Below are 27343 nucleotides of genomic sequence, written 5' to 3'. Positions count from 1 at the left end.
TAGAGTGAGAAGGTGGTGGAAAAGAATCATATAGGAGGAACAGGAAGGTGGGAAAAGATGAAGAGGGACAGGAAGTGGGAAACCCCCTGATCAAGGCAAGAATTTCATGTAGGGGGATCATAATAGAGGATACAAGAAGCAAGAGATATTTTGTCATTGCATATTGGCAAAATGAATATATTATGGCTGTTGCAACAATAAAATATCATAGAGGTTTATTTGCAACCTGATTCTTATACTGCATGCTACTTGGTGGATTATGATTGATTTCTTGGAAGAGTAAAGGAACTGCTAGCACATACTTAAGAACTATGAACTTGGAGCAGCAAGTTAGTGTTCTGGTGACATTTTTATCCATGGTGATTTTTAAAGGGGAAAAAATGAAAATGAGCCCCTTATTTTCGTTATTGTCAAAAGAGCAATCCATTTGTAAAAAAAAAAAAAAAAAAGAGCACCCCATTGTATTTTTCATCCCCAAAATGCCTTGTTCCAGCAGTATAGCAGTTTTGTCCAAAACTACTAATAACATAGAACAAAATTGGTCCAACTTTATCAGAATACCCTTATCCAATTTAGTCAAAATTACTTGAACTTGGTCAAAATCTTCTATACTGTTATAACAGTTTTGATAAAACTGCTACACATAGAGTACTATAACATATAGTAGTTTTGTCCAAAGTTGTTACAACATGCAGTAGTTTCGGCCAAAGCTACTACAACATATAGGAGTTTTGTTCAAAGCTACTACAAATAATTTTGGTCAAATTGTTCCACATTGTTTAGTTTTGACCAAAGTTGTTACACGTTATAGGAATTTTGACCAAAACTACTACAATAACGTGCTAGAACAAGAGCATTATTGGATGAAAAATAGGCAGAGTGCCCTTTTGATGATAATGGAAATAGGGGACACCCTTTTGATTTTTTCCCAGTAAAAATAAATAGAAAATTAGCAAGGCTATATTTCTCTATTTTCCATTTGCAAAAACTTTTGAAGTCTAGGTTTTGAATGGGTATAGATGGAGATATAAGATGTACATACCAAAGTATACAAATGAATAATTCTACAAGCATATTAAATGATGGAATAATCATATTGTTTCTTGAATTCCCTCTTAAAAATGGTATAATTTTCTACACTTTTCTTCATCCCTCCAATTAAAATGGATTGTATAATGTGTTGAGCTACGGTGTTCTATGCCTATTAGCGTTACATGAATATGTTTGATGACTTGTGATTCATTATGTCAATATGTTATAAGGATGTACCATGTTTGAGATGCAATGGACTTTGAGCTAGGCTCGTATTCTAAGTATCTCTAAGTCATGATGCATGTGCGAGGAAATGTTGAAGATAGAATGTTCCATGCCCATTAGTCCTACAAGGAAACGTACAATGGTCCATTCTATGTACTAAAAAGATGTCCCACTCTTCAAAGATAGTCATGTTGGGATAGAATGGGCTCTAGTCTGATTCATAATAGTGGAATTTTTGAATCCTAATCACAAGTCACTCTTATGTAGCCATTTGAAATTACATCAATACATGAATTTTTAACATGCTGAAATAAATCAATATTCCCTAAATTCTAAACCAGCAGCTAATTCTACGATAAGAACATCGTAGATATTCAACAAAAATTATTTAGGAACATATCTTGATTATTTTTTTACCCATGTCATAAGTGTAACCCTTTTAACTCCCTTGACAAATATTTCTCATAGTTTCACTAATTTGTTTTATGATAGACTTTTCTCATTAAGGAAGAGGAAGATGAAATAACAAAATGGATCCCCACAATGAGAATTAGGTGGAAAAAGTCAAAAGAAACTCTAATCAATGAGTATTCTGACAATCATCTGAAGTGGAATAACGCTAACACATTAATGGTGAAAGTTAACATCATACAACAGATAGAGTACACCAAACAAGCATCAAGCTGCCAAATGTTCGGATACTAGAAATATGGGAGTCAAAATATTTGTTTTAAATGGATAATTGCATGTATATGAAGATTCTTTGCTACAACTTTTCTGAATGAAAAGAATAAAATTTCTCAATGTTCATCCATTGAATAAATAATAGCCCGAGTTTTCTCATGTGGAATAAATTTAGCTGACTGAATTGAATATTCATCACCAAGCTAACAGAAACCTATCCTGCCAAGAAGTGTATGCTGCATACTATGACAACAAAAGGCCGTGAGTCTAAGTATTTAATCTGCTACATGAATTCTGTCCTGCCATTAAACTATATTTCAAGCTATATTGTTAACTGCAGATAATAATGTCCATATCTAGTGTTATAAGTTCTCAGTCCTACATATTTATTCCCATATAAATCCCATAAAGTAGATCTGGAGAATCTTCATGGAATATAATTTTTCGATAGTTCTTCATATTATGTCCCTCAAAGAATAGTTATTCTTATTTCCATATTATAAAACGTTAGCAGGAAACAACCATTGTTCTTCGTGAAGCATATTTTTGCAGAAATATGAGATCTATATGTATAAAATGCCTCTAAAATATATTGATGGTAAGGAGCTGAGCATAACAAAAGTTAATTCAGATTGGAGTAAACTATCTAACATCTTTCAGTAACAAGTAAAATTACTAGAATAACACCTGAAAATGATGAAACAAGATAAAGAACAGAAAACTATGGACTTGATAGGTTCATCCCACGAAGCCATAGAAATAAGGAAATCTCCCAGTTGAATCATAGGTCGAAGGAGCTTCTGCAAGATTAAAGAAATCAAATAAGGAAGAAATTAGCAGTGACCGGTCCTTCAATGATGCATAAAAAATACTCCTCATGAAATGCACCATCTAAATTGTAAATACAGAGTCTTCACTTCATGTTAAGCCTCTAGAAGAGGCCAGCAATAGTATTTGTTTTTCCAAAACGGTTGGATTATCTAATATTATAATGACACCACCCTTAAGTTTCTAGTTTCTAATTTGTGGCATCATGTTACTTAGATTTTTCAGCTGTTTACATGGAATAAGATTTGACAGGCATTATGACTACATTTTCAACAAATTGGGGAATCATTAGGAATACATATACATAGCAAGGAATGTGGAAATCAATTTTACTAAAAGATTTTCTACTACAAACACCCGAATTCAATAACCTTGGTGGCTTCTGGGCATTTGGAAATGAGTATGATATAATACAGATAACTAATTTGTTTTGAATAAAAGAACCAACATGAAACTAGAAGAACAAGGCAATAACATCTAGTTTAGGAATATCCCAGGAGGCTTGTAAAAATTTGGTGTTTAATCTTCTAGGTACCTAGCATAGTGAATTTCCTCATCAGAGAAAGAAGCATAAAGAACAGAAAGATCAGTAATCACACCATATAATGTCTCAATCAAGCAAAATAGTAGCACCCTGTGGAGTAGCCAATACAATGTTGAGTGAAGGCCTAGATAATGTCTTCCTGTTTGGTAACAGGAGCCGTTCACTGATAAGTGGTTAAGGAAATAGGTTGAATGTTTGCCTTCTAGCATTGCCCTTTACTTTCGTCCTTTGACTCTAATGAACCATTTTATTATGTGAAATGTGGATCAATTTTCCCTTCAAAGGCTTGCACTCTATTAAGTCGTCACTTGAGATCAGAGTTACAGTTTCATTGTTTAAGTTTATGTGATCCACTTATTGACGGTGACTCTGTTGCTAAATTATGCCTTTAGATGTGATTTCAACCATCCCTTTAGATGCTTAAATTGTCTCAATTTAAATACCTAGTTTGAAGTAAAACCTGACATAGGCACATATCAATTTACCAAAACTTCATCAACAAAACCCGTCTTAAATCATCACTTAATTTTAAATTTTAAAGAACAATGTGGTGCAAAAGGACTATCCTCATTAGCTTGTAAAACTAGCAGATTGTCGGCTTATAGAAGTGCTAGTCTAGTAGTCCACATATGGAAAGGCTGTGACAAATTCTGGGTTGGGGTAGAAGCCTTCCAATTTAACCAATACTGAAGAAAATTGTCCATTTGACTATGTATAGGTTCTTCCAGACAATGGAAGTTCATGTAGATTTATACGAGCATTGCAAGTAGAAACAGCAAATAGCTCTAGTAAAACCTACGTTTAAAATCTCAAGTCATGCTGAAGTTTCAATTTTTGACTAGAATGCTATTATTTCAATATTGTACCGATCTTTTGATATATGGTGTCTGTTACAAATTGGAACCGGAAGGAGAAAGGAGATGAAGAAGAAAAAGTATAAGATAAGTTAACTACATACTTAAATTAGGACTTTGTGTTTCACCTGCAATAATACAATTTTGGCAATTATCTTATATGAACACAAGCTAAAAAAAATAACAATATTACTCAATTTATCTTAATTTATGTTGTAGCATGTCGGGGGTGTCAAGTATTGGCTTGACAGAATGCTCATCAAAATGATCGGCACAACAACACAGGAGAGATTGCCGAATAGTAGCGATTTCAGTAATTTATAGGAATGACACATTTCAACGATGCCACCCAACACAGTACAAGATTTCAAATCATGAGTAAAACTAATAAAGGTGTCTCTTGCTTGATATAGTGCATCGCTGGATCACCCTTAGTCACCAAAAGTTGATCCATGAGATGTCTTGATAACAAGCATTGAGGGTGCACAAGACCACTAATGGCCATTTTAAACCCAATTTGCATATTTAAACTTAGCTAGTCATATTGTCTGCATGTGCAAGACCAGATATAGTAGGGAACCTATTATAAGACCACCAAAATATCCCATCTGTTTCACGAGAATTCACTAACATCCCTATCGTTTTAAAAGATCATGACTAAATACCTCAAAATAAATGATCTTAATTTCCTGTGCTAGGATAAAAGCATTTCCCTCTTGAATGGCTCGGCCATAGAGAAGATTATGCTTTTAGACCTATCTAAGACTACAAATATTTCCATAGAAAATGCAAAAAAGAATTACGATGGATCTAGGAAGACACAAGATCATACAAGTTAAACTAATTTCCAAGCCTATGCAACATCCCCTAACAACCAGAGAGTGTATCAGGGAATTTAGAAGGAAACCAGCTAGCTTAGCAAGTTGACTAAGCTCTTCATTTGAAGCACATCAGTTGAGAAGCCAATACAGACCAGATGCACAGAAGATTCTAGCAACACAGTTATTATTCAAAACTGCAAAACATTAAATGTCAACGAGCAGTAAGAGGCTATAGCCATTCTTCAGGACATTGACAGGTGCAACTATAATGATCTTGTTGTAGGTAGAAAGGTTGGTGGGAGAATCCCACCCAGAAGCTGACCGTCATCAATGAAAACTCCATCAAAAGTCAAGCATGAGTGTGACAGAGAGGGACTAGCCAAGGTCACCACCGCGGATGGAGTGTTGAATGGGTGTCAACTTCAAATTAGCAAAAAAGAACGATATCAAAAGAATGTGTCTCATTTTTGCAGGAAGTCTTGGTCGACAAAGATGTTCTACCAGCTTGGTTGTGGCAGATGTGCTTGATTTAAAAGTGAAGACTGAAAATGGTGTGGGTCTGACCAGACTCGAAAATGGGTGGTTCTCCAATAGGTTTGAGGAACCATTGGAGAAAAGCGGTAGCAAAATCTCTACCTGTATTTTTTGGACGTTAGCACTTAGCAGGTCACTGTTGTTGAAGGGGACGATTAATCATGAAGACTATGATAGGAAGAGATGAGAGAGCGTGATGCAGAGGAAGAGGGAGAACTAGGAGAGAAGAGAGAGGAGCAGAAGGGAGGGAGGCCAAGAAGCCATCTTATCTACTAGGAGCCTCCCCTGAAAAGTAAATGTTAACTCTAATAGAGAACCCACTCTAATACCAAGTTGAGGGATAAAATCTGATAGCATATTGATCAGAGAAAGAACTAGAAGACCCATATATAGTATTATTATAATACCTAATAACCACATATCCACATATAGAACCTATTAATTATAATACAAATCAAACAGACTAAAGTACAAGGTATAAAAGAGTACTCTAAAAGTGGTTGACACTATTAAATCGTAACAGCAAAGAATAATACAGTACCTTCATCACTGCCAAATTTGTATCAAGACCATCTACTTTGACTCCATCTATTGTAGCTTGTGCTTTCTCTAACTGTTTGTAGTTAATTCTAGCATCATTCACTGCCCTTTCTAAGGAAGTCAGTTCCCCGACAACTATTTCACCAACAAGAAGCTTGTCTTCAGTTGAAACTTGTGATACGAGCCCTAGATTTGACAAAATTCCCAAAGTAGATATAGAGTACATTCCACTTCTTGAAGTGGATTGATTAGTTCGATCCAACCTCCTAGAGGCTATTACATTAGCTAGTGTTTCCAATATTGCATCACCTCCAGGAAGCTGATCGCAGAAATTGAACATCAGAAGTGCCTCATACTTGATAACTGCTGGCAGAAGTAAATCTCGAATGGCTTGTATACGTAGAATACCAAGAATGGCTTTTGAAAGAGTTTCTTCTTTCTCAACACCTTCTATTTCATGCTTCTGAATGAATCGATGGGCATAAAGAACTTCTCGCATAATAGCTAGCCAATAATCACGACGCGAATGACCTGTAAGCTCAGGAAACTCCATGATCATTGGTTCTGATCTAAAAGGAAGATAGAAAATTATATTACTAACTGAATATTTACTGCTATGGGTTGTTCTTCAATAATTAATTAAGATTACCCAAATCAATTAGAAAAAAAACAACATAGACATTCAATGTAAGTTTTATATTACAACTTAATGTAGCAACTCACAAAGATATTGACTTGTACATAACAGCCTTATCAAAAAGGCGGGAACCCCATGGCCCAGTCAACTCAGGCTTGATACTTTGCTTTAGATCATCTGCAAGTTCATACACCTTTGGTTTATCAAAGGTTACAACTCGCAGTGCTTCAAAATAGAGAGCATGGTCCGTCAGTGTCAATCTCCCTGCAATAAACAGAACTTGAGGAATTAATATATTTTCATAACTGATTGATGGATTAGCTCTCAAAATCATAAGAGGTGCTTAAAGTAAGTTGTCCTTTACAAGGTTTAAAATATCAAGTTGTGCCGACGTTTCAGTCCCGGACTGGAACGATACAGTTTCGGTATCGTATCGTGTTGTGCAGGTATAGTTTCGATATTTTTAAAATATATAATATATTAACTAAAAATAAAAAATTTAATCTAAATATTTAAAAATAAAAAAACAAAATAAAATATTTTTAAAAAAATAATAGGATAATTTTAAGAGGCTTTAATTAAATCTATTTAAATTATCTCAATTATAACTAGGAGTTGATTATTAAAACATAAGTTTTAAAACCTAAGTTTTAAAAAAAAATCCTTGTGATCGCCCGATGCAAGCGTAGGCCACGAGACCGGGACCTGTGCAACGCCTCCATCCTAGCCGGAATGCTGTGCTAGTATCGGTCCACTGGCAAAATGAAAATTTTCGCCGGTATCAAGCAAAACGATTCGAGATATCAAACCTTGGTCCTCTACATCATAGATCATTTGTATATTCTCCCCATTAACTAAAACAGAGTGGGTTGTCAGAAGATGTACCAGGCCATGTAGAAGTTCCCATGTGTTCAAGCACTGGTTGGGTGGTCAATGTTCCGTCCATCTCAAGGATCCTTTCTTCTCTAGGGAGGCGAAGACCCGAAAGAAGAGGTGATTCAGTCTGAGCTTTCATCTTCTTTATTGCTCTATAGAAGGAAAAAGGGAGAAATTATACATTCGATTTCCACTCTACAGTGCAATCCTCAAGAAGTAATCTTAAATTATGAGAAATGGCCATATGACATGTATACTGCTTCCTACTTTCACCCAGACATCAAGGAATCGACATCCAGTTCAGTTGCATTTAGTGGATGGAATAAAACTCTTTTACAGCTGACAAAACCATAAGATTTTGGTAATCCAGATTGCTACCACTTCTAACACAGATTATTCATAAGAAAACAGAAGAATATAGTGACCACAAACAATTCAACTACCCGGGTCATTCAAAAGTGATATTAAGAACAGCATGCACTCCACACAATGATGCTTTATAAAATTAAGAATGCATGCTAAAGGAAAGTTATGATAAAAGTGTGCCATGTCAGCAGTTTAGAATCCTGTGTTGCCACCCCATCCATACGTACAATGAGACACAAAAAGTGTCAGCATAGTGACACCAGGTCTCAAATGGCATATCACATCACCAGCAACTACGCAAAAGTGATCTCTATAAGAAGCATGGAGGAAGGTTTGATAAGGCATTTGTGGCGGCTACGAAGGGTGGGTGAACAATTTTCCAGGTGAACCCAAGTTTGAGTTGGCAGCAGCGGTAGGTACATATCCATCCACTTCTTTTGCCTCTTCTTTTTTTTTTTTTCCTTCTTATTCTCAATCTTCCTATCCAGTTTTTGCCTCTTTGTCCTCTCCCCTTCTTCCTCTTCCTCCCATTTCATCACCACACCCACCTTGACATGGTTTACCAATACTAAACTACTTCGATCAAGAACCAAAATAGTCTCAAAAGTGGTATTTTAAACCTTGATGCATCTCAACTACAATTCTTGATGCAAGAGTTATTTATAGAAGAATTAGAAAAAAAAATCAAAGGAGAAAAGATGATTAATTGTTTTGATGATAAGAAAGAGGAAGTATTTTATTACCAGATTCACTTTCTGTGTCCTTAGTGTATGGGTCATTTATATCCTACTGTTGTGGTTTCTTTCATCATCTTTTTTTTTATCCTATATAATTCACATATTGAACTGAAGAGTAAGCAAACTAAATTTACTTACAAGATGTGCTGATGCAGGAGGCATTCATGTCTCTGGGTGATTCATTGACATAAACACTTCTAAATGTATTTTGAGTGGAGGTGTGGGGTCATCCTTTTGTATAACTCTTCCAAACAGAGGCACAAGATGTCTTTTGTAATAATTGTATAGTGCAAATGGAGGGAAGAATAGAGTTGATCTAAGGTTATATAATTCATAGCTATTAACGAACATAGGCTGATAACTAACTGCACAATTAACAACCATTCATTAAGCAACAAAAAATCATGAGTCCCAATTATTTAGGGTTGGAGGTAACAGCCATTCAGTAACTAGCAGGATATTTCTAATTTAGTCTACAACCGAACACCAACCAAAAAAATCACCAACAATACACAAATATTAACAAACCAGATTCCTTTTTTTATGCAGAGGTACCTGTCTAATGCACCTAGGTATTTCTCATAGACCGCAAAAGTAAGTCGACCTCCAGTTGAAGTAGTGAGCACATCAAAAAGATTGAAACAAGTAATTACATCTGCAATAGTGGGAATAGCAGGGGCTATTCTAGAAAAGGCCTCTATGCCTGCAGTTCTCTCTTTATCCACCTGCTGTAAAGCTAAGATCAGTGAACTCAAAATGAATAGGGAAACCTTTGTCCAAAATCATTGAGAATAACACCATGAAAAAGATGAATGTCAATCTTTACCTTGAGTGTAGGCTGACTTTCAGCTGCAGGTGCTTCCCAGGCTAACATCATATCAAATGTCAACCGTCGAAAGGTCTTGTCTGACAGATGGCCAGAAACCTGAGTAGAGAGAGCAAGGGTTCTAAAACAACAGTATTCCAAGAAGTTCCTTGCATAATTTGAAGAACTCTTTTTAGTATCTGAAGCAACTGAATTAAAATTGCTTTGGAGCTCATCCATAGTAATATTGAGAATTCTGCAACAAATAGAAGCCAAAAGACACAACATTAATGCTGAAAGTAAACAGGTAAAGCATCTGTATACCTTATTTTCAATATACCAAGGTATCAAAAGGTGATAAGGGATTATTTTGAATTGCATGACATCAATGACATGAAACCAAAGTATTCAATATATTCTTTGAAGAGGAAAAAAACCAAACCAGCAACTGCAAACAAAAGGCCTAGAACATCTGATTCTAATGGAAAGGTTGAGTTTGGAGATCAAAGCTCAGGCTCAGACTTTGAGTTGAATGAATTACATACAAGATAAGCATTGTTGATGCTATATGACATCTAGCCCTCAAAGACACAGGATTTCACCACTAGGATGTTTGGTAAAACCTAATTCGATATTGGACAAAAGATGATCAAAGACAAGCTTTAGGCTTGGACTCTGAGCCTCTGAAAGAGCTATTTCCCCAGTAGGATGCTATGACCCAACCATGAATGGTAGACAGAAAGGGTGATACGCCAAGTCACATCAACAGTTGATACTTTTTGAGCATTTATCAACAGCAAACATTAAATTAAATATACAATTCCGCCCTTGCATGCATTAAATGTTGGAAAACAACTAATCCTAAAATGGCAGGTCAAGTAAGATTACACCCCTGTAATAGGCTCCAGACTGCTATTCATGTCCATTTCCTAGTTTCTATAAGCTAAGACAAGTGTGTCTGATATGCCAATGCCCCTATGCAACATAGTTTCCATGGATGCTAAGACAACCAACCACCAATGCCCTTTTGCAACCTTTTCCGAACAAGTTTGGAAACCTAGCAAGAAAGTACATTGTAAAGTAATAATTCCCTCATGATTCTAGGATGGCAAAGTAGAGTAAGCCATCAAATGCACAAACTTCATCTAGATTCTAAAATGTAACAAGTCCAATTTCGAAAACTTGGCAAAAATATCACTGTGCCCATCTAAGCATAAGAGAATTGAAACCCTTCATGTATTAAGCTTAAATAACTATTTAACAGAAGTCCGGAGGGAAGGAGTAATGCAGAAAAAGAATCAGAGACTGTGATATGTTACTAGACAAAGAAATACTGAGAGAAGAGTCGAAGATTCCTAGGAAGAGAAGATCCATAGATGTATAAATCCCCTTTGATGGAAAAGATTGGCAAAGTCTAGTACTCCCATATAGTAAATCTTGTTATGATATAGTATGATAGAATCTTTTGATCCAGTGGATCACAATGGGATACACTAGTGCACATTCATCAACATAGCACTTCTAAAGACCACATATGCAAGCCCTTATCAATTACCCTCCAAGGGACTATGCTGGTTTATGAAGTTCTCGTGGACTCGATTGCAAAGTCATAAGCTGGCATTTTCTTTGGCAGAATTTCTCTAATAGCAAAAGAACAAAGAAGAATTCCAGCACCCTGATATCAATCAAGGATAAAATGAGACAATGGGCTAATTCAAAGATAGATTTAAAATTAAGACAAGGTAGATGCCTAGATTCATCTTAAGGTGTTGCATGGTTGCTTAGCATCCAGTATATATGAAATCTACCTCAAGATTTTTATGATGCATCTTAGAACATTTGTCAAAAGAACTGAATTAAAATATCTTAGAGAAACAAAGTGATAATCTAAGCAAATATCACAATTAAAGAGGATCATCCTATCCATCATAATTTTTGACTTCAACTATTACCACATTGATGTTGACATGTAACCTAATTTTGCAAAAGACCAAAAACATTTTTTTTGTACAATAGCCATCAGACATCTCGATATTGATTATAAATTAAGCACTCTGATTTTTCTACAGAAAAGAACATGACCAAATAAAAGATGCTAACCAAACATCGTTTCTACCATGAGTGTAAGAAGGCCTTTGATTCAAGAGACTGAAAACCCTAACTATATCATAAAAAGCTTCATCCAGGGCCTATGATCTATCAATAGGCAAGAGCTCACCAAGTAGGATACAAGTCAAGCCTTATCTCAATCCCATCTATTAGTGAAGGCTCCAATTGTCAATAAGTAGGCCCTCACATAATTAGAAATGCAACATAAGCATCATCTGAACCTTGGTCATTAATCATCATTGTCATTGTTTAGTCATGTGTCCCAACAATTTGAGGTGGCCACAAGGACCTCATCCCTCGATTGCACTATATGCATACAAGTTTACACTACTAATTATAGTCAAATCAATTAAAGTTTTTTTAATATGTTAACTAAGGTTTTCTTTGATCTCCTACTCTATACGTTTTACGCTCTAATCGACTCAACTATCTTAGCAAACAGAATTTATTGATTGCCTTTGCTTATACTATCACCCAATCTATTTTTTAGCATCTCATCATAGATTAGTGTTACATCCAATTGATGTCGGATAATAGTATTTTTTTTTTCATTGTTGCTTCAAATAATCCACCACTATAATCCATAAAGTGACAAATGGCACCAAGATCATAAAATCATTCATCTAGTGTGGTGCAAACAAGGAACCTAATTTTGAATAGATTAGCAATTGTTATATTTTATATATTATTTAGTTTGGTATCTTGCAATAGTGTTGTCCGTTATATTAAAAAATAATAATCAAACATTACAAAGTGATTAAATATTGTTTGTAATCGATCTAGACTCGAGCCTGAATTAATTTAGATAAGTTGGAGTTGAACCAAATTAATTGATTTTGCTTGGTTTGATAAGTTAGGATGAACCAACTTAGATAATTTAAGTTTAGTTCAATTATATTTTTGGTTCACATAGTTTAGGGTTAACTCCACCCATATCGAATAAACTCCTCCATGACCCATCCGAAACTTGGATAACGGAGAAGGGTTGCATTCCATCATCAAACAAAGACAAATATTATGTATGATTCCATCAAACTATAAGAAATGTGTTAATACTAAATTGTTCCCCAGAGGAATGCTAACTTGTTCCCTAGAAGGAATGCGTTGCATGGTTAAATTGTAACATTTTGGTAGGCACTGCTACATCTTCATAAGAAATTGGGTGTAATGTTAAATAAGGTTTAAAATCTTGACCCATGTTGAGGTTTCGATCACATACCGGAATGATACGGTTTTGATATCGTATCGTGTCGTGCTATACGATTTCGATACTTTTTTATTTATATATAGAGTAATAGTAATTATTAGATAAATATATTTATTGTGTATAATTTAAAAATAAGTTGTATATTGATTTTATATAAGTTCTCAGTTATTGAACAACTTAATATTGTTAGGCAAAAATTATAGTGACTATGTTTAGTGCAGAGACACAAAAAAGAGTTATAACTAATGTGATATGTAAGCTAATCAACTTAAATGATTGATAATTAAGTTGTAATGTACTCCTACTAAGCTGTTGAAGTTATATTATGATAATCAAGCTCTCATGTACACCCTTGTTCATGCAGCTATAAAAAGGATTCTAAATGGGCAAAAGATAGTTGATTAGGATTTGAGTTCTAATAGCATGTATACTAAAGGAAGATTAATTTGATTATCCTAGCAATCCCATCTATTTATATATGTTATTATATTATGGAGATTAACACAAAGATCCTACTTTACATATAATAATAATATAAATTAACTATTAATTCATTTAATTATTTATTGATTTAAACATATATATTTATATAATTATAGTTTATAAATATTCTAAATAATATGTATATTAAATATTATAATTTATATTGCATTCTAAAGTCAAATTTATTTTAAAAATTTATATATTTTTTATTTTTTTACACTTAAAAATTTTAAAATTATTTAAGCTTAGTAAAGTAAAAAATAAAATATATGAAATCTAAATTTAGTAGTATTAGATGTAACAAGACAATTACTAAGTTAGGAGATGATGAGTTACTTGTAATAAGGGCTTTAAGTATCTAGGAATGTTTTCGCAAAATGATAAAGGAGTTGATAAAAATGTTTTACATAAGATACAAGCAATGGTTAAAATGGATGAGGGCGTTAAGTGTTTTTTATAATCGTAAAGTATCTCTAAAACTTAAAGGGGAATTTTATAAAATAGCAGTTAGACATGTTATCATATGGAGCTAAATGTTGGGCTATAAAGTGAGTACAAGAGTAAAAGATAAAAGTCACAAAGATGAGAATCTTTCCTTTATCATTTTGCGAAAACATTCCTAGATACTTAAAGCCCTTATTACAAGTAACTCATCATCTCCTAACTTAGTAATTGTCTTGTTGCGGAATACTACTAAATTTAGATTTCATATATTTTATTTTTTACTTTACTAAGCTTAAATAATTTTAAAATTTTTAAGTGTAAAAAAATAAAAAATATATAAATTTTTAAAATAAATTTGACTTTAGAATGCAATATAAATTATAATATTTAATATACATATTATTTAGAATATTTATAAACTATAATTATATAAATATATATGTTTAAATCAATAAATAATTAAATGAATTAATAGTTAATTTATATTATTATTATAATGTAAAGTAGGATCTTTGTGTTAATCTCCATAATATAATAACATATATAAATAGATGGGATTGCTAGGATAATCAAATTAATCTTCCTTTAGTATACATGCTATTAGAACTCAAATCCTAATCAACTATCTTTTGCCCATTTAGAATCCTTTTTATAGCTGCATGAACAAGGGTGTACATGAGAGCTTGATTATCATAATATAACTTCAACAGCTTAGTAGGAGTACATTACAACTTAATTATCAATCATTTAAGTTGATTAGCTTACATATCACATTAGTTATAACTCTTTTTTGTGTCTCTGCACTAAACATAGTCACTATAATTTTTGCCTAACAATATTAAGTTGTTCAATAACTGAGAACTTATATAAAATCAATATACAACTTATTTTTAAATTATACACAATAAATATATTTATCTAATAATTACTATTACTCTATATATAAATAAAAAAGTATCGAAATCGTATTAGCACGACACGATACGATATCAAAACCGTATCATTCCGGTATGTGATCGAAACCTCAACATGGGTCAAGATTTTAAACCTTATTTAACATTACACCCAATTTCTTATGAAGATGTAGCAGTCCTACCAAAATGTTACAATTTAACCATGCAACGCATTCCTTCTAGGGAACAAGTTAGCATTCCTCTGGGGAACAATTTAGTATTAACACATTTCTTATAGTTTGATGGAATCATACATAATATTTGTCTTTGTTTGATGATGGAATGCAACCCTTCTCCGTTATCCAAGTTTCGGATGGGTCATGGAGGAGTTTATTCGATATGGGTGGAGTTAACCCTAAACTATGTGAACCAAAAATATAATTGAACTAAACTTAAATTATCTAAGTTGGTTCATCCTAACTTATCAAACCAAGCAAAATCAATTAATTTGGTTCAACTCCAACTTATCTAAATTAATTCAGGCTCGAGTCTAGATCGATTACAAACAATATTTAATCACTTTGTAATGTTTGATTATTATTTTTTAATATAACGGACAACACTATTGCAAGATACCAAACTAAATAATATATAAAATATAACAATTGCTAATCTATTCAAAATTAGGTTCCTTGTTTGCACCACACTAGATGAATGATTTTATGATCTTGGTGCCATTTGTCACTTTATGGATTATAGTGGTGGATTATTTGAAGCAACAATGAAAAAAAAATACTATTATCCGACATCAATTGGATGTAACACTAATCTATGATGAGATGCTAAAAAATAGATTGGGTGATAGTATAAGCAAAGGCAATCAATAAATTCTGTTTGCTAAGATAGTTGAGTCGATTAGAGCGTAAAACGTATAGAGTAGGAGATCAAAGAAAACCTTAGTTAACATATTAAAAAAACTTTAATTGATTTGACTATAATTAGTAGTGTAAACTTGTATGCATATAGTGCAATCGAGGGATGAGGTCCTTGTGGCCACCTCAAATTGTTGGGACACATGACTAAACAATGACAATGATGATTAATGACCAAGGTTCAGATGATGCTTATGTTGCATTTCTAATTATGTGAGGGCCTACTTATTGACAATTGGAGCCTTCACTAATAGATGGGATTGAGATAAGGCTTGACTTGTATCCTACTTGGTGAGCTCTTGCCTATTGATAGATCATAGGCCCTGGATGAAGCTTTTTATATAGTTAGGGTTTTCAGTCTCTTGAATCAAAGGCCTTCTTACACTCATGGTAGAAACGATGTTTGGTTAGCATCTTTTTTTATTTGGTCATGTTACTTTCTATTAGAAAAATCAGAATACTAATTTATAATCAATATCGAGATGTCTGATGGCTATTGTTTAAAAAAAATGTTTTTTGGTCTTTTGCAAAATTAGGTTACATGTCAACATCAATGTGGTAATAGTTGAAGTCAAAGATTATGATGGATAGGATGATCCTCTTTAATTGTGATATTTGCTTAGATTATCACTTTGTTTCTCTAAGATATTTTAATTCAGTTCTTTTGACAAATGTTCTAAGATGCATCATAAAAATCTTGAGGTAGATTTCATATATACTGGATGCTAAGCAACCATGCAACACCTTAAGATGAATCTAGGCATCTACCTTGTCTTAATTTTAAATCTATCTTTGAATTAGCCCATTGTCTCATTTTATCCTTGATTGATATCCGGGTGTCGAATTCTTACTTGTTCTTTTGCTCCTAGAGAAATTCTGCAAAGAAAATGCCACCTTTAGTGACTTTCCGATGAAATACCACGAGAACTTCATAAACCAGCATAGCATGCCTTGGAGGGTAATTGATAAGGGCTTGCATATGTGGTCTTTAGAAGTGCTATGTTGATGAATGTGCACTAGTGTATCCCATTGTGATCGTCCAATAAGAAAAGATTCTATCATACTATATCATAACAAGATTTACTATATGGGAGTACTAGACTTTGCCAATCTTTTCCATCAAAGGGGATTTATACATCTATGGATCTTCTCTTCCTAGGAATCTTCGACTCTTCTCTCAGTATTTCTTTGTCTAGTAACATATCACAGTCTCTGATTCTTTTTCTGCATTACTCCTTCCCTCCGGACTTCTGTAAATAGTTATTTAAGCTTAATACATGAAGGGTTTCAATTCTCTTATGCTTAGATGGGCACAGTGATATTTTTGCCAAGTTTTCGAAATTGGACTTGTTACATTTTAGAATCTAGATGAAGTTTGTGCATTTGATGGCTTACTCTACTTTGCCATCCTAGAATCATGAGGGAATTATTACTTTACAATGTACTTTCTTGCTAGGTTTCCAAACTTGTTCGGAAAAGGTTGCAAAAGGGCATTGGTGGTTGGTTGTCTTAGCATCCATGGAAACTATGTTGCATAGGGGCATTGGCATATCAGACACACTTGTCTTAGCTTATAGAAACTAGGAAATGGACATGAATAGCAGTCTGGAGCCTATTACAGGGGTGTAATCTTACTTGACCTGCCATTTTAGGATTAGTTGTTTTCCAACATTTAATGCATGCAAGGGCGGAATTGTATATTTAATTTAATGTTTGCTGTTGATAAATGCTCAAAAAGTATCAACTGTTGATGTGACTTGGCGTATCACCCTTTCTGTCTACCATTCATGGTTGGGTCATAGCATCCTACTGGGGAAATAGCTCTTTCAGAGGCTCAGAGTCCAAGCCTAAAGCTTGTCTTTGATCATCTTTTGTCCAATATCGAATTAGGTTTTACCAAACATCCTAGTGGTGAAATCCTGTGTCTTTGAGGGCTAGATGTCATATAGCATCAACAATGCTTATCTTGTATGTAATTCATTCAACTCAAAGTCTGAGCCTGAGCTTTGATCTCCAAACTCAACCTTTCCATTAGAATCAGATGTTCTAGGCCTTTTGTTTGCAGTTGCTGGTTTGGTTTTTTTCCTCTTCAAAGAATATATTGAATACTTTGGTTTCATGTCATTGATGTCATGCAATTCAAAATAATCCCTTATCACCTTTTGATACCTTGGTATATTGAAAATAAGGTATACAGATGCTTTACCTGTTTACTTTCAGCATTAATGTTGTGTCTTTTGGCTTCTATTTGTTGCAGAATTCTCAATATTACTATGGATGAGCTCCAAAGCAATTTTAATTCAGTTGCTTCAGATACTAAAAAGAGTTCTTCAAATTATGCAAGGAACTTCTTGGAATACTGTTGTTTTAGAACCCTTGCTCTCTCTACTCAGGTTTCTGGCCATCTGTCAGACAAGACCTTTCGACGGTTGACATTTGATATGATGTTAGCCTGGGAAGCACCTGCAGCTGAAAGTCAGCCTACACTCAAGGTAAAGATTGACATTCATCTTTTTCATGGTGTTATTCTCAATGATTTTGGACAAAGGTTTCCCTATTCATTTTGAGTTCACTGATCTTAGCTTTACAGCAGGTGGATAAAGAGAGAACTGCAGGCATAGAGGCCTTTTCTAGAATAGCCCCTGCTATTCCCACTATTGCAGATGTAATTACTTGTTTCAATCTTTTTGATGTGCTCACTACTTCAACTGGAGGTCGACTTACTTTTGCGGTCTATGAGAAATACCTAGGTGCATTAGACAGGTACCTCTGCATAAAAAAAGGAATCTGGTTTGTTAATATTTGTGTATTGTTGGTGATTTTTTTTGGTTGGTGTTCGGTTGTAGACTAAATTAGAAATATCCTGCTGAGTTTACTAAATAGCTGCTCCTCCAACCCTAAATAATTGGGACTCATGATTTTTTGTTGCTTAATGAATGGTTGTTAATTGTGCAGTTAGTTATCAGCCTATGTTCGTTAATAGCTATGAATTATATAACCTTAGATCAACTCTATTCTTCCCTCCATTTGCACTATACAATTATTACAAAAGACATCTTGTGCCTCTGTTTTGGAAGAGTTATACAAAAGGATGACCCCACACCTCCACTCAAAATCAGTTAGAAGTGTTTATGTCAAATGAATTCACCCAGACATGAATGCCTCCTGCATCAGCACATCTGTAAGTAAATTTCAGTTTGCTTACTCTCAGTTGAATATGTGAATTATATAGGATAAAAAAAGATGATGAAAGAAACCACAAACATGAGGATATAAATGACCCATACATAAGGACACAGAAAGTGAATCTGGTAATAAAATACTTCCTCTTTCTTATCATCAAAACAATTAATCATCTTTTCTCCTTTGATTTTTTTTTCTAATTCTTCTATAAATAACTCTTGCATCAAGAATTGTAGTTGAGATGCATCAAGGTTTAAAATACCACTTTTGAGACTATTTTGGTTCTTGATCGAAGTAGTTTAGTATTGGTAAACCATGTCAAGGTGGGTGTGGTGATGAAATGGGAGGAAGAGGAAGAAGGGGAGAGGACAAAGAGGCAAAAACTGGATAGGAAGATTGAGAATAAGAAGGAAAAAAAAAAGAAGAGGCAAAAGAAGTGGATGGATATGTACCTACCGCTGCTGCCAACTCAAACTTGGGTTCACCTGGAAAATTGTTCACCCACCCTTCGTAGCCGCCACAAATGCCTTATCAAACCTTCCTCCATGCTTCTTATAGAGATCACTTTTGCGTAGTTGCTGGTGATGTGATATGCCATTTGAGACCTGGTGTCACTATGCTGACACTTTTTGTGTCTCATTAGCTACGTATGGATGGGGTGGCAACACAGGATTCTAAACTGCTGACATGGCACACTTTTATCATAACTTTCCTTTAGCATGCATTCTTAATTTTATAAAGCATCATTGTGTGAAGTGCATGCTGTTCTTAATATCACTTTTGAATGACCCGGGTAGTTGAATTGTTTGTGGTCACTATATTCTTCTGTTTTCTTATGAATAATCTGTGTTAGAAGTGGTAGCAATCTGGATTACCAAAATCTTATGGTTTTGTCAGCTGTAAAAGAGTTTTATTCCATCCACTAAATACAACTGAACTGGATGTCGATTCCTTGATGTCTGGGTGAAAGTAGGAAGCAGTATACATGTCATATGGCCTCTCTCATAATTTAAGATTACTTCTTGAGGATTGCACTGTAGAGTGGAAATCGAATGTATAATTTCTCCCTTTTCCTTCTATAGAGCAATAAAGAAAATAGAAAGCTGCAACTGAATCACCTCTTCTTCGGGTCTTCGCCTCCCTAGAGAAGAAAGGATCCTTGAGATGGACGGAACATTGACCACCCCGACCAGTGCTTGAAACACATGGGAACTTCTACATGGCCTGGTATCTTCTGACAACCACTCTCTTTAGTTAATGGGGAGAATATAAATGATCTATGATGTTAGAGGACCAAGGTTTGATATCTCGAATCGTTTTGCTTGATACCGGCGAAAATTTTCGTTTTGCCAGCTGACCGATACTAGCACAGCATTCCGGCTAGGATGGAGGCGTTGCACAGGTCCCGGTCTCGTGGCCTACGCTTGCATCGGGCGATCACAAGGATTTTTTTTGAAAACTTAGGTTTTAAAATTTATGTTTTAATAATCAACTCCTAGTTATAATTGAGATAATTTAAATAGATTATTAAAGCCTCTTTTATCCTATTATTTTTTTAAAAATATTTTATTTTATTTTTTTATTTTTAAATATTTAGATTAAATTTTTTATTTTTAGTTAATATATTATATATTTTTAAAAATATCGAAACTATACCTGCACAACACGATACGATACCGAAACTGTATCGTTTTACAGTCCGGGACCGAAACGTGACACAACTTGATATTTTAAACCTTGTAAAGGACAACTTACTTTAAGCACCTCTTATGATTTTGAGAGCTAATCCATCAATCAGTTATGAAAATATATTAATTCCTCAAGTATGTTTATTGCAGGGAGATTGACACTGACGGACCATGCTCTCTATTTTGAAGCACTGCGAGTTGTAACCTTTGATAAACCAAAGGTGTATGAACTTGCAGATGATCTTAAAGCAAAGTATCAAGCCTGAGTTGACTGGGCCATGGGGTTTTACCGCCTTTTTGATAAGGCTGTTATGTACAAGTCAATATCTTTGTGAGTTGCCACATTAAGTTGTAATATAAAACTTACATTGAATGTCTATGTTGTTTTTTTCTAATTGATTTGGGTAATCTTAATTAATTATTGAAGAACAACCCATAGCAGTAAATATTCAGTTAGTAATATAATTTTCTATCTTCCTTTTAGATCAGAACCAATGATCATGGAGTTTCCTGAGCTTACAGGTCATTCACGTCGTGATTATTGGCTAGCTATTATGCGAGAAGTTCTTTATGCCCATCGATTCATTCAGAAGCATGAAATAGAAGGTGTTGAGAAAGAAGAAACTCTTTCAAAAGCCATTCTTGGTATTCTACGTATACAAGCCATTCGAGATTTACTTCTGCCAGCAGTTATCAAGTATGAGGCACTTCTGATGTTCAATTTCTGCGATCAGCTTCCTGGAGGTGATGCAATATTGGAAACACTAGCTAATGTAATAGCCTCTAGGAGGTTGGATCGAACTAATCAATCCACTTCAAGAAGTGGAATGTACTCTATATCTACTTTGGGAATTTTGTCAAATCTCGGGCTCGTATCACAAGTTTCAACTGAAGACAAGCTTCTTGTTGGTGAAATAGTTGTCGGGGAACTGACTTCCTTAGAAAGGGCAGTGAATGATGCTAGAATTAACTACAAACAGTTAGAGAAAGCACAAGCTACAATAGATGGAGTCAAAGTAGATGGTCTTGATACAAATTTGGCAGTGATGAAGGTACTGTATTATTCTTTGCTGTTACGATTTAATAGTGTCAACCACTTTTAGAGTACTCTTTTATACCTTGTACTTTAGTCTGTTTGATTTGTATTATAATTAATAGGTTCTATATGTGGATATGTGGTTATTAGGTATTATAATAATACTATATATGGGTCTTCTAGTTCTTTCTCTGATCAATATGCTATCAGATTTTATCCCTCAACTTGGTATTAGAGTGGGTTCTCTATTAGAGTTAACATTTACTTTTCAGGGGAGGCTCCTAGTAGATAAGATGGCTTCTTGGCCTCCCTCCCTTCTGCTCCTCTCTCTTCTCTCCTAGTTCTCCCTCTTCCTCTGCATCACGCTCTCTCATCTCTTCCTATCATAGTCTTCATGATTAATCGTCCCCTTCAACAACAGTGACCTGCTAAGTGCTAACGTCCAAAAAATACAGGTAGAGATTTTGCTACCGCTTTTCTCCAATGGTTCCTCAAACCTATTGGAGAACCACCCATTTTCGAGTCTGGTCAGACCCACACCATTTTCAGTCTTCACTTTTAAATCAAGCACATCTGCCACAACCAAGCTGGTAGAACATCTTTGTCGACCAAGACTTCCTGCAAAAATGAGACACATTCTTTTGATATCGTTCTTTTTTGCTAATTTGAAGTTGACACCCATTCAACACTCCATCCGCGGTGGTGACCTTGGCTAGTCCCTCTCTGTCACACTCATGCTTGACTTTTGATGGAGTTTTCATTGATGACGGTCAGCTTCTGGGTGGGATTCTCCCACCAACCTTTCTACCTACAACAAGATCATTATAGTTGCACCTGTCAATGTCCTGAAGAATGGCTATAGCCTCTTACTGCTCGTTGACATTTAATGTTTTGCAGTTTTGAATAATAACTGTGTTGCTAGAATCTTCTGTGCATCTGGTCTGTATTGGCTTCTCAACTGATGTGCTTCAAATGAAGAGCTTAGTCAACTTGCTAAGCTAGCTGGTTTCCTTCTAAATTCCCTGATACACTCTCTGGTTGTTAGGGGATGTTGCATAGGCTTGGAAATTAGTTTAACTTGTATGATCTTGTGTCTTCCTAGATCCATCGTAATTCTTTTTTGCATTTTCTATGGAAATATTTGTAGTCTTAGATAGGTCTAAAAGCATAATCTTCTCTATGGCCGAGCCATTCAAGAGGGAAATGCTTTTATCCTAGCACAGGAAATTAAGATCATTTATTTTGAGGTATTTAGTCATGATCTTTTAAAACGATAGGGATATTAGTGAATTCTCGTGAAACAGATGGGATATTTTGGTGGTCTTATAATAGGTTCCCTACTATATCTGGTCTTGCACATGCAGACAATATGACTAGCTAAGTTTAGATATGCAAATTGGGTTTAAAATGGCCATTAGTAGTCTTGTGCACCCTCAATGCTTGTTATCAAGACATCTCATGGATCAACTTTTGGTGACTAAGGGTGATCCAGCGACGCACTATATCAAGCAAGAGACACCTTTATTAGTTTTACTCATGATTTGAAATCTTTACTGTGTTGGGTGGCATCGTTGAAATGTGTCATTCCTATAAATTACTGAAATCGCTACTATTCGGCAATCTCTCCTGTGTTGTTGTGCCGATCATTTTGATGAGCATTCTGTCAAGCCAATACTTGACACCCCCGACATGCTACAACATAAATTAAGATAAATTGAGTAATATTGTTATTTTTTTTAGCTTGTGTTCATATAAGATAATTGCCAAAATTGTATTATTGCAGGTGAAACACAAAGTCCTAATTTAAGTATGTAGTTAACTTATCTTATACTTTTTCTTCTTCATCTCCTTTCTCCTTCCGGTTCCAATTTGTAACAGACACCATATATCAAAAGATCGGTACAATATTGAAATAATAGCATTCTAGTCAAAAATTGAAACTTCAGCATGACTTGAGATTTTAAACGTAGGTTTTACTAGAGCTATTTGCTGTTTCTACTTGCAATGCTCGTATAAATCTACATGAACTTCCATTGTCTGGAAGAACCTATACATAGTCAAATGGACAATTTTCTTCAGTATTGGTTAAATTGGAAGGCTTCTACCCCAACCCAGAATTTGTCACAGCCTTTCCATATGTGGACTACTAGACTAGCACTTCTATAAGCCGACAATCTGCTAGTTTTACAAGCTAATGAGGATAGTCCTTTTGCACCACATTGTTCTTTTAAAATTTAAAATTAAGTGATGATTTAAGACGGGTTTTGTTGATGAAGTTTTGGTAAATTGATATGTGCCTATGTCAGGTTTTACTTCAAACTAGGTATTTAAATTGAGACAATTTAAGCATCTAAAGGGATGGTTGAAATCACATCTAAAGGCATAATTTAGCAACAGAGTCACCGTCAATAAGTGTATCACATAAACTTAAATAATGAAACTGTAACTCTGATCTCAAGTGACGACTTAATAGAGTGCAAGCCTTTGAAGGGAAAATTGATCCACATTTCACATAATAAAATGGTTCATTAGAGTCAAAGGACGAAAGTAAAGGGCAATGCTAGAAGGCAAACATTCAACCTATTTCCTTAACCACTTATCAGTAACGGCTCCTGTTACCAAACAGGAAGACATTATCTAGGCCTTCACTCAACATTGTATTGGCTACTCCACAGGATGCTACTATTTTGCTTGATTGAGACATTATATGGTGTGATTACTGATCTTTCTGTTCTTTATGCTTCTTTCTCTGATGAGGAAATTCACTATGCTAGGTACCTAGAAGATTACTATGCTAGGTACCTACCCAAATTTTTACAAGCCTCCTGGGATATTCCTAAACTAGATGTTATTGCCTTGTTCTTCTAGTTTCATGTTGGTTCTTTTATTCAAAACAAATTAGTTATCTGTATATCATACTCATTTCCAAATGCCCAGAAGCCACCAAGGTTATTGAATTCGGGTGTTTGTAGTAGAAAATCTTTTAGTAAAATTGATTTCCACATTCCTTGCTATGTATATGTATTCCTAATGATTCCCCAATTTGTTGAAAATGTAGTCATAATGCCTGTCAAATCTTATTCCATGTAAACAGCTGAAAAATCTAAGTAACATGATGCCACAAATTAGAAACTAGAAACTTAAGGGTGGTGTCATTATAATATTAGATAATCCAACCGTTTTGGAAAAACAAATACTATTGCTGGCCTCTTCTAGAGGCTTAACATGAAGTGAAGACTGTATTTACAATTTAGATGGTGCATTTCATGAGGAGTATTTTTTATGCATCATTGAAGGACCGGTCACTGCTAATTTCTTCCTTATTTGATTTCTTTAATCTTGCAGAAGCTCCTTCGACCTATGATTCAACTGGGAGATTTCCTTATTTCTATGGCTTCGTGGGATGAACCTATCAAGTCCATAGTTTTCTGTTCTTTATCTTGTTTCATCATTTTCAGGTGTTATTCTAGTAATTTTACTTGTTACTGAAAGATGTTAGATAGTTTACTCCAATCTGAATTAATTTTTGTTATGCTCAGCTCCTTACCATCAATATATTTTAGAGGCATTTTATACATATAGATCTCATATTTCTGCAAAAATATGCTTCACGAAGAACAATGGTTGTTTCCTGCTAACGTTTGATAATATGGAAATAAGAATAACTATTCTTTGAGGGACATAATATGAAGAACTATCGAAAAATTATATTCCATGAAGATTCTCCAGATCTACTTTATGGGATTTATATGGGAATAAATATGTAGGACTGAGAACTTATAACACTAGATATGGACATTATTATCTGCAGTTAACAATATAGCTTGAAATATAGTTTAATGGCAGGACAGAATTCATGTAGCAGATTAAATACTTAGACTCACGGCCTTTTGTTGTCATAGTATGCAGCATACACTTCTTGGCAGGATAGGTTTCTGTTAGCTTGGTGATGAATATTCAATTCAGTCAGCTAAATTTATTCCACATGAGAAAACTCGGGCTATTATTTATTCAATGGATGAACATTGAGAAATTTTATTCTTTTCATTCAGAAAAGTTGTAGCAAAGAATCTTCATATACATGCAATTATCCATTTAAAACAAATATTTTGACTCCCATATTTCTAGTATCCGAACATTTGGCAGCTTGATGCTTGTTTGGTGTACTCTATCTGTTGTATGATGTTAACTTTCACCATTAATGTGTTAGCGTTATTCCACTTCAGATGATTGTCAGAATACTCATTGATTAGAGTTTCTTTTGACTTTTTCCACCTAATTCTCATTGTGGGGATCCATTTTGTTATTTCATCTTCCTCTTCCTTAATGAGAAAAGTCTATCATAAAACAAATTAGTGAAACTATGAGAAATATTTGTCAAGGGAGTTAAAAGGGTTACACTTATGACATGGGTAAAAAAATAATCAAGATATGTTCCTAAATAATTTTTGTTGAATATCTACGATGTTTCTATCGTAGAATTAGCTCTAGAGATTTAGATTTAGGGAATATTGATTTATTTCAGCATGTTAAAAATTCATGTATTGATGTAATTTCAAATGGCTACATAGAGTAGACTTGTAATTAGGTTCAAAAGTTCACTATTATAGATCAGACTAGAGCCCATTCTATCCCAACATGACTATCTTTGAAGAGTGGGACATCTTTTTGAGTACATGGACCATTGTACGTTTCCTTGTAGGACTAATGGGCATGGAACATTCTATCTTCAACATTTCCTGGCAAATAGTTTGATCCTTAGAATACAAGAGCCTAGCTCAAAGTCCATTGCATCTCAAACATGGTACATCCTTATAACATATTGACATAATGAATCACAAGTCATCAAACATATTCATGTAACGCTTAATAGGCATAGAACACCGTAGCTCAACACATTATACAATCCATTTTAATTGGAGGGATGAAGAAAAGTGTAGAAAATTATACCATTTTTAAGAGGGAATTCAAGAAACAATATGATTATTCCATCATTTAATATGCTTGTAGAATTATTCATTTGTATACTTTGGTATGTACATCTTATATCTCCATCTATACCCATTCAAAACCTAGACTTCAAAAGTTTTTGCAAATGGAAAATAGAGAAATATAGCCTTGCTAATTTTCTATTTATTTTTACTGGGAAAAAATCAAAAGGGTGTCCCCTATTTCCATTATCATCAAAAGGGCACTCTGCCTATTTTTCATCCAATAATGCTCTTGTTCTAGCACGTTATTGTAGTAGTTTTGGTCAAAATTCCTATAACGTGTAACAACTTTGGTCAAAACTAAACAATGTGGAACAATTTGACCAAAATTATTTGTAGTAGCTTTGAACAAAACTCCTATATGTTGTAGTAGCTTTGGCCGAAACTACTGCATGTTGTAACAACTTTGGACAAAACTACTATATGTTATAGTACTCTATGTGCTAGACTTAGTTTTATCAAAACTGTTATAACAGTATCAAAGATTTGCAACCAGGCTCAAATTGGATAAGGGTATTCTGATAAAGTTGGACCAATTTTATTATGTTATTAGTAGTTTTGGACAAAACTGCTATACTGCTGGAACAAGGCATTTTGGGGATGAAAAATACAATGGGGTGCTCTTTTTTTTTTTACAAATGGATTGCTCTTTTGACAATAACAAAAATAAGGGGCTCATTTTCATTTTTTCCCCTTTAAAAATCACCATGGATAAAAATGTCACCAGAACACTAACTTGTGCTCCAAGTTCATAGTTCTTAAGTATGTGCTAGCAGTTCCTTTACTCTTCCAAGAAACAATCATAATCCACCAAGTAGCATGCAGTATAAGAATCAGGTTGCAAATAAACCTCTATGATATTTTATTGTTGCAACAGCCATAATATATTCATTT

The 27343-nt window shown here is 34.4% G+C and overlaps 1 protein-coding gene and 1 pseudogene across 1 annotated transcript; one reads left to right on the top strand and one right to left on the bottom strand.

Annotated features, from left to right (window-relative positions):
* Nucleotides 1–2628: 2628 nt before the first annotated feature.
* Nucleotides 2629–9733, bottom strand: LOC141818867 (uncharacterized; the record flags this gene model as incomplete). Its single annotated transcript, XM_074706284.1, has 6 exons — nucleotides 9505–9733; nucleotides 9234–9403; nucleotides 7585–7727; nucleotides 6786–6963; nucleotides 6064–6631; nucleotides 2629–2741 (listed from the first exon to the last, which is right to left on the bottom strand). Coding segments are annotated over exons 1-6 (1391 nt in total), but the record flags the coding sequence as incomplete, so codon positions are not given.
* Nucleotides 9734–17138: 7405 nt separating this feature from the next.
* Nucleotides 17139–27286, top strand: LOC141818868 (uncharacterized; annotated as a pseudogene).
* Nucleotides 27287–27343: the final 57 nt, after the last annotated feature.

This window comes from Curcuma longa, unplaced genomic scaffold (assembly GCF_044706935.1).
Source record: "Curcuma longa cultivar G26 ecotype Majalengka, Jawa Barat unplaced genomic scaffold, ITB_CL_G26_1.1 contig_26365, whole genome shotgun sequence".
Taxonomy (NCBI): domain Eukaryota; kingdom Viridiplantae; phylum Streptophyta; class Magnoliopsida; order Zingiberales; family Zingiberaceae; genus Curcuma; species Curcuma longa.
This window is presented reverse-complemented; position numbering and strand designations above follow the sequence as displayed.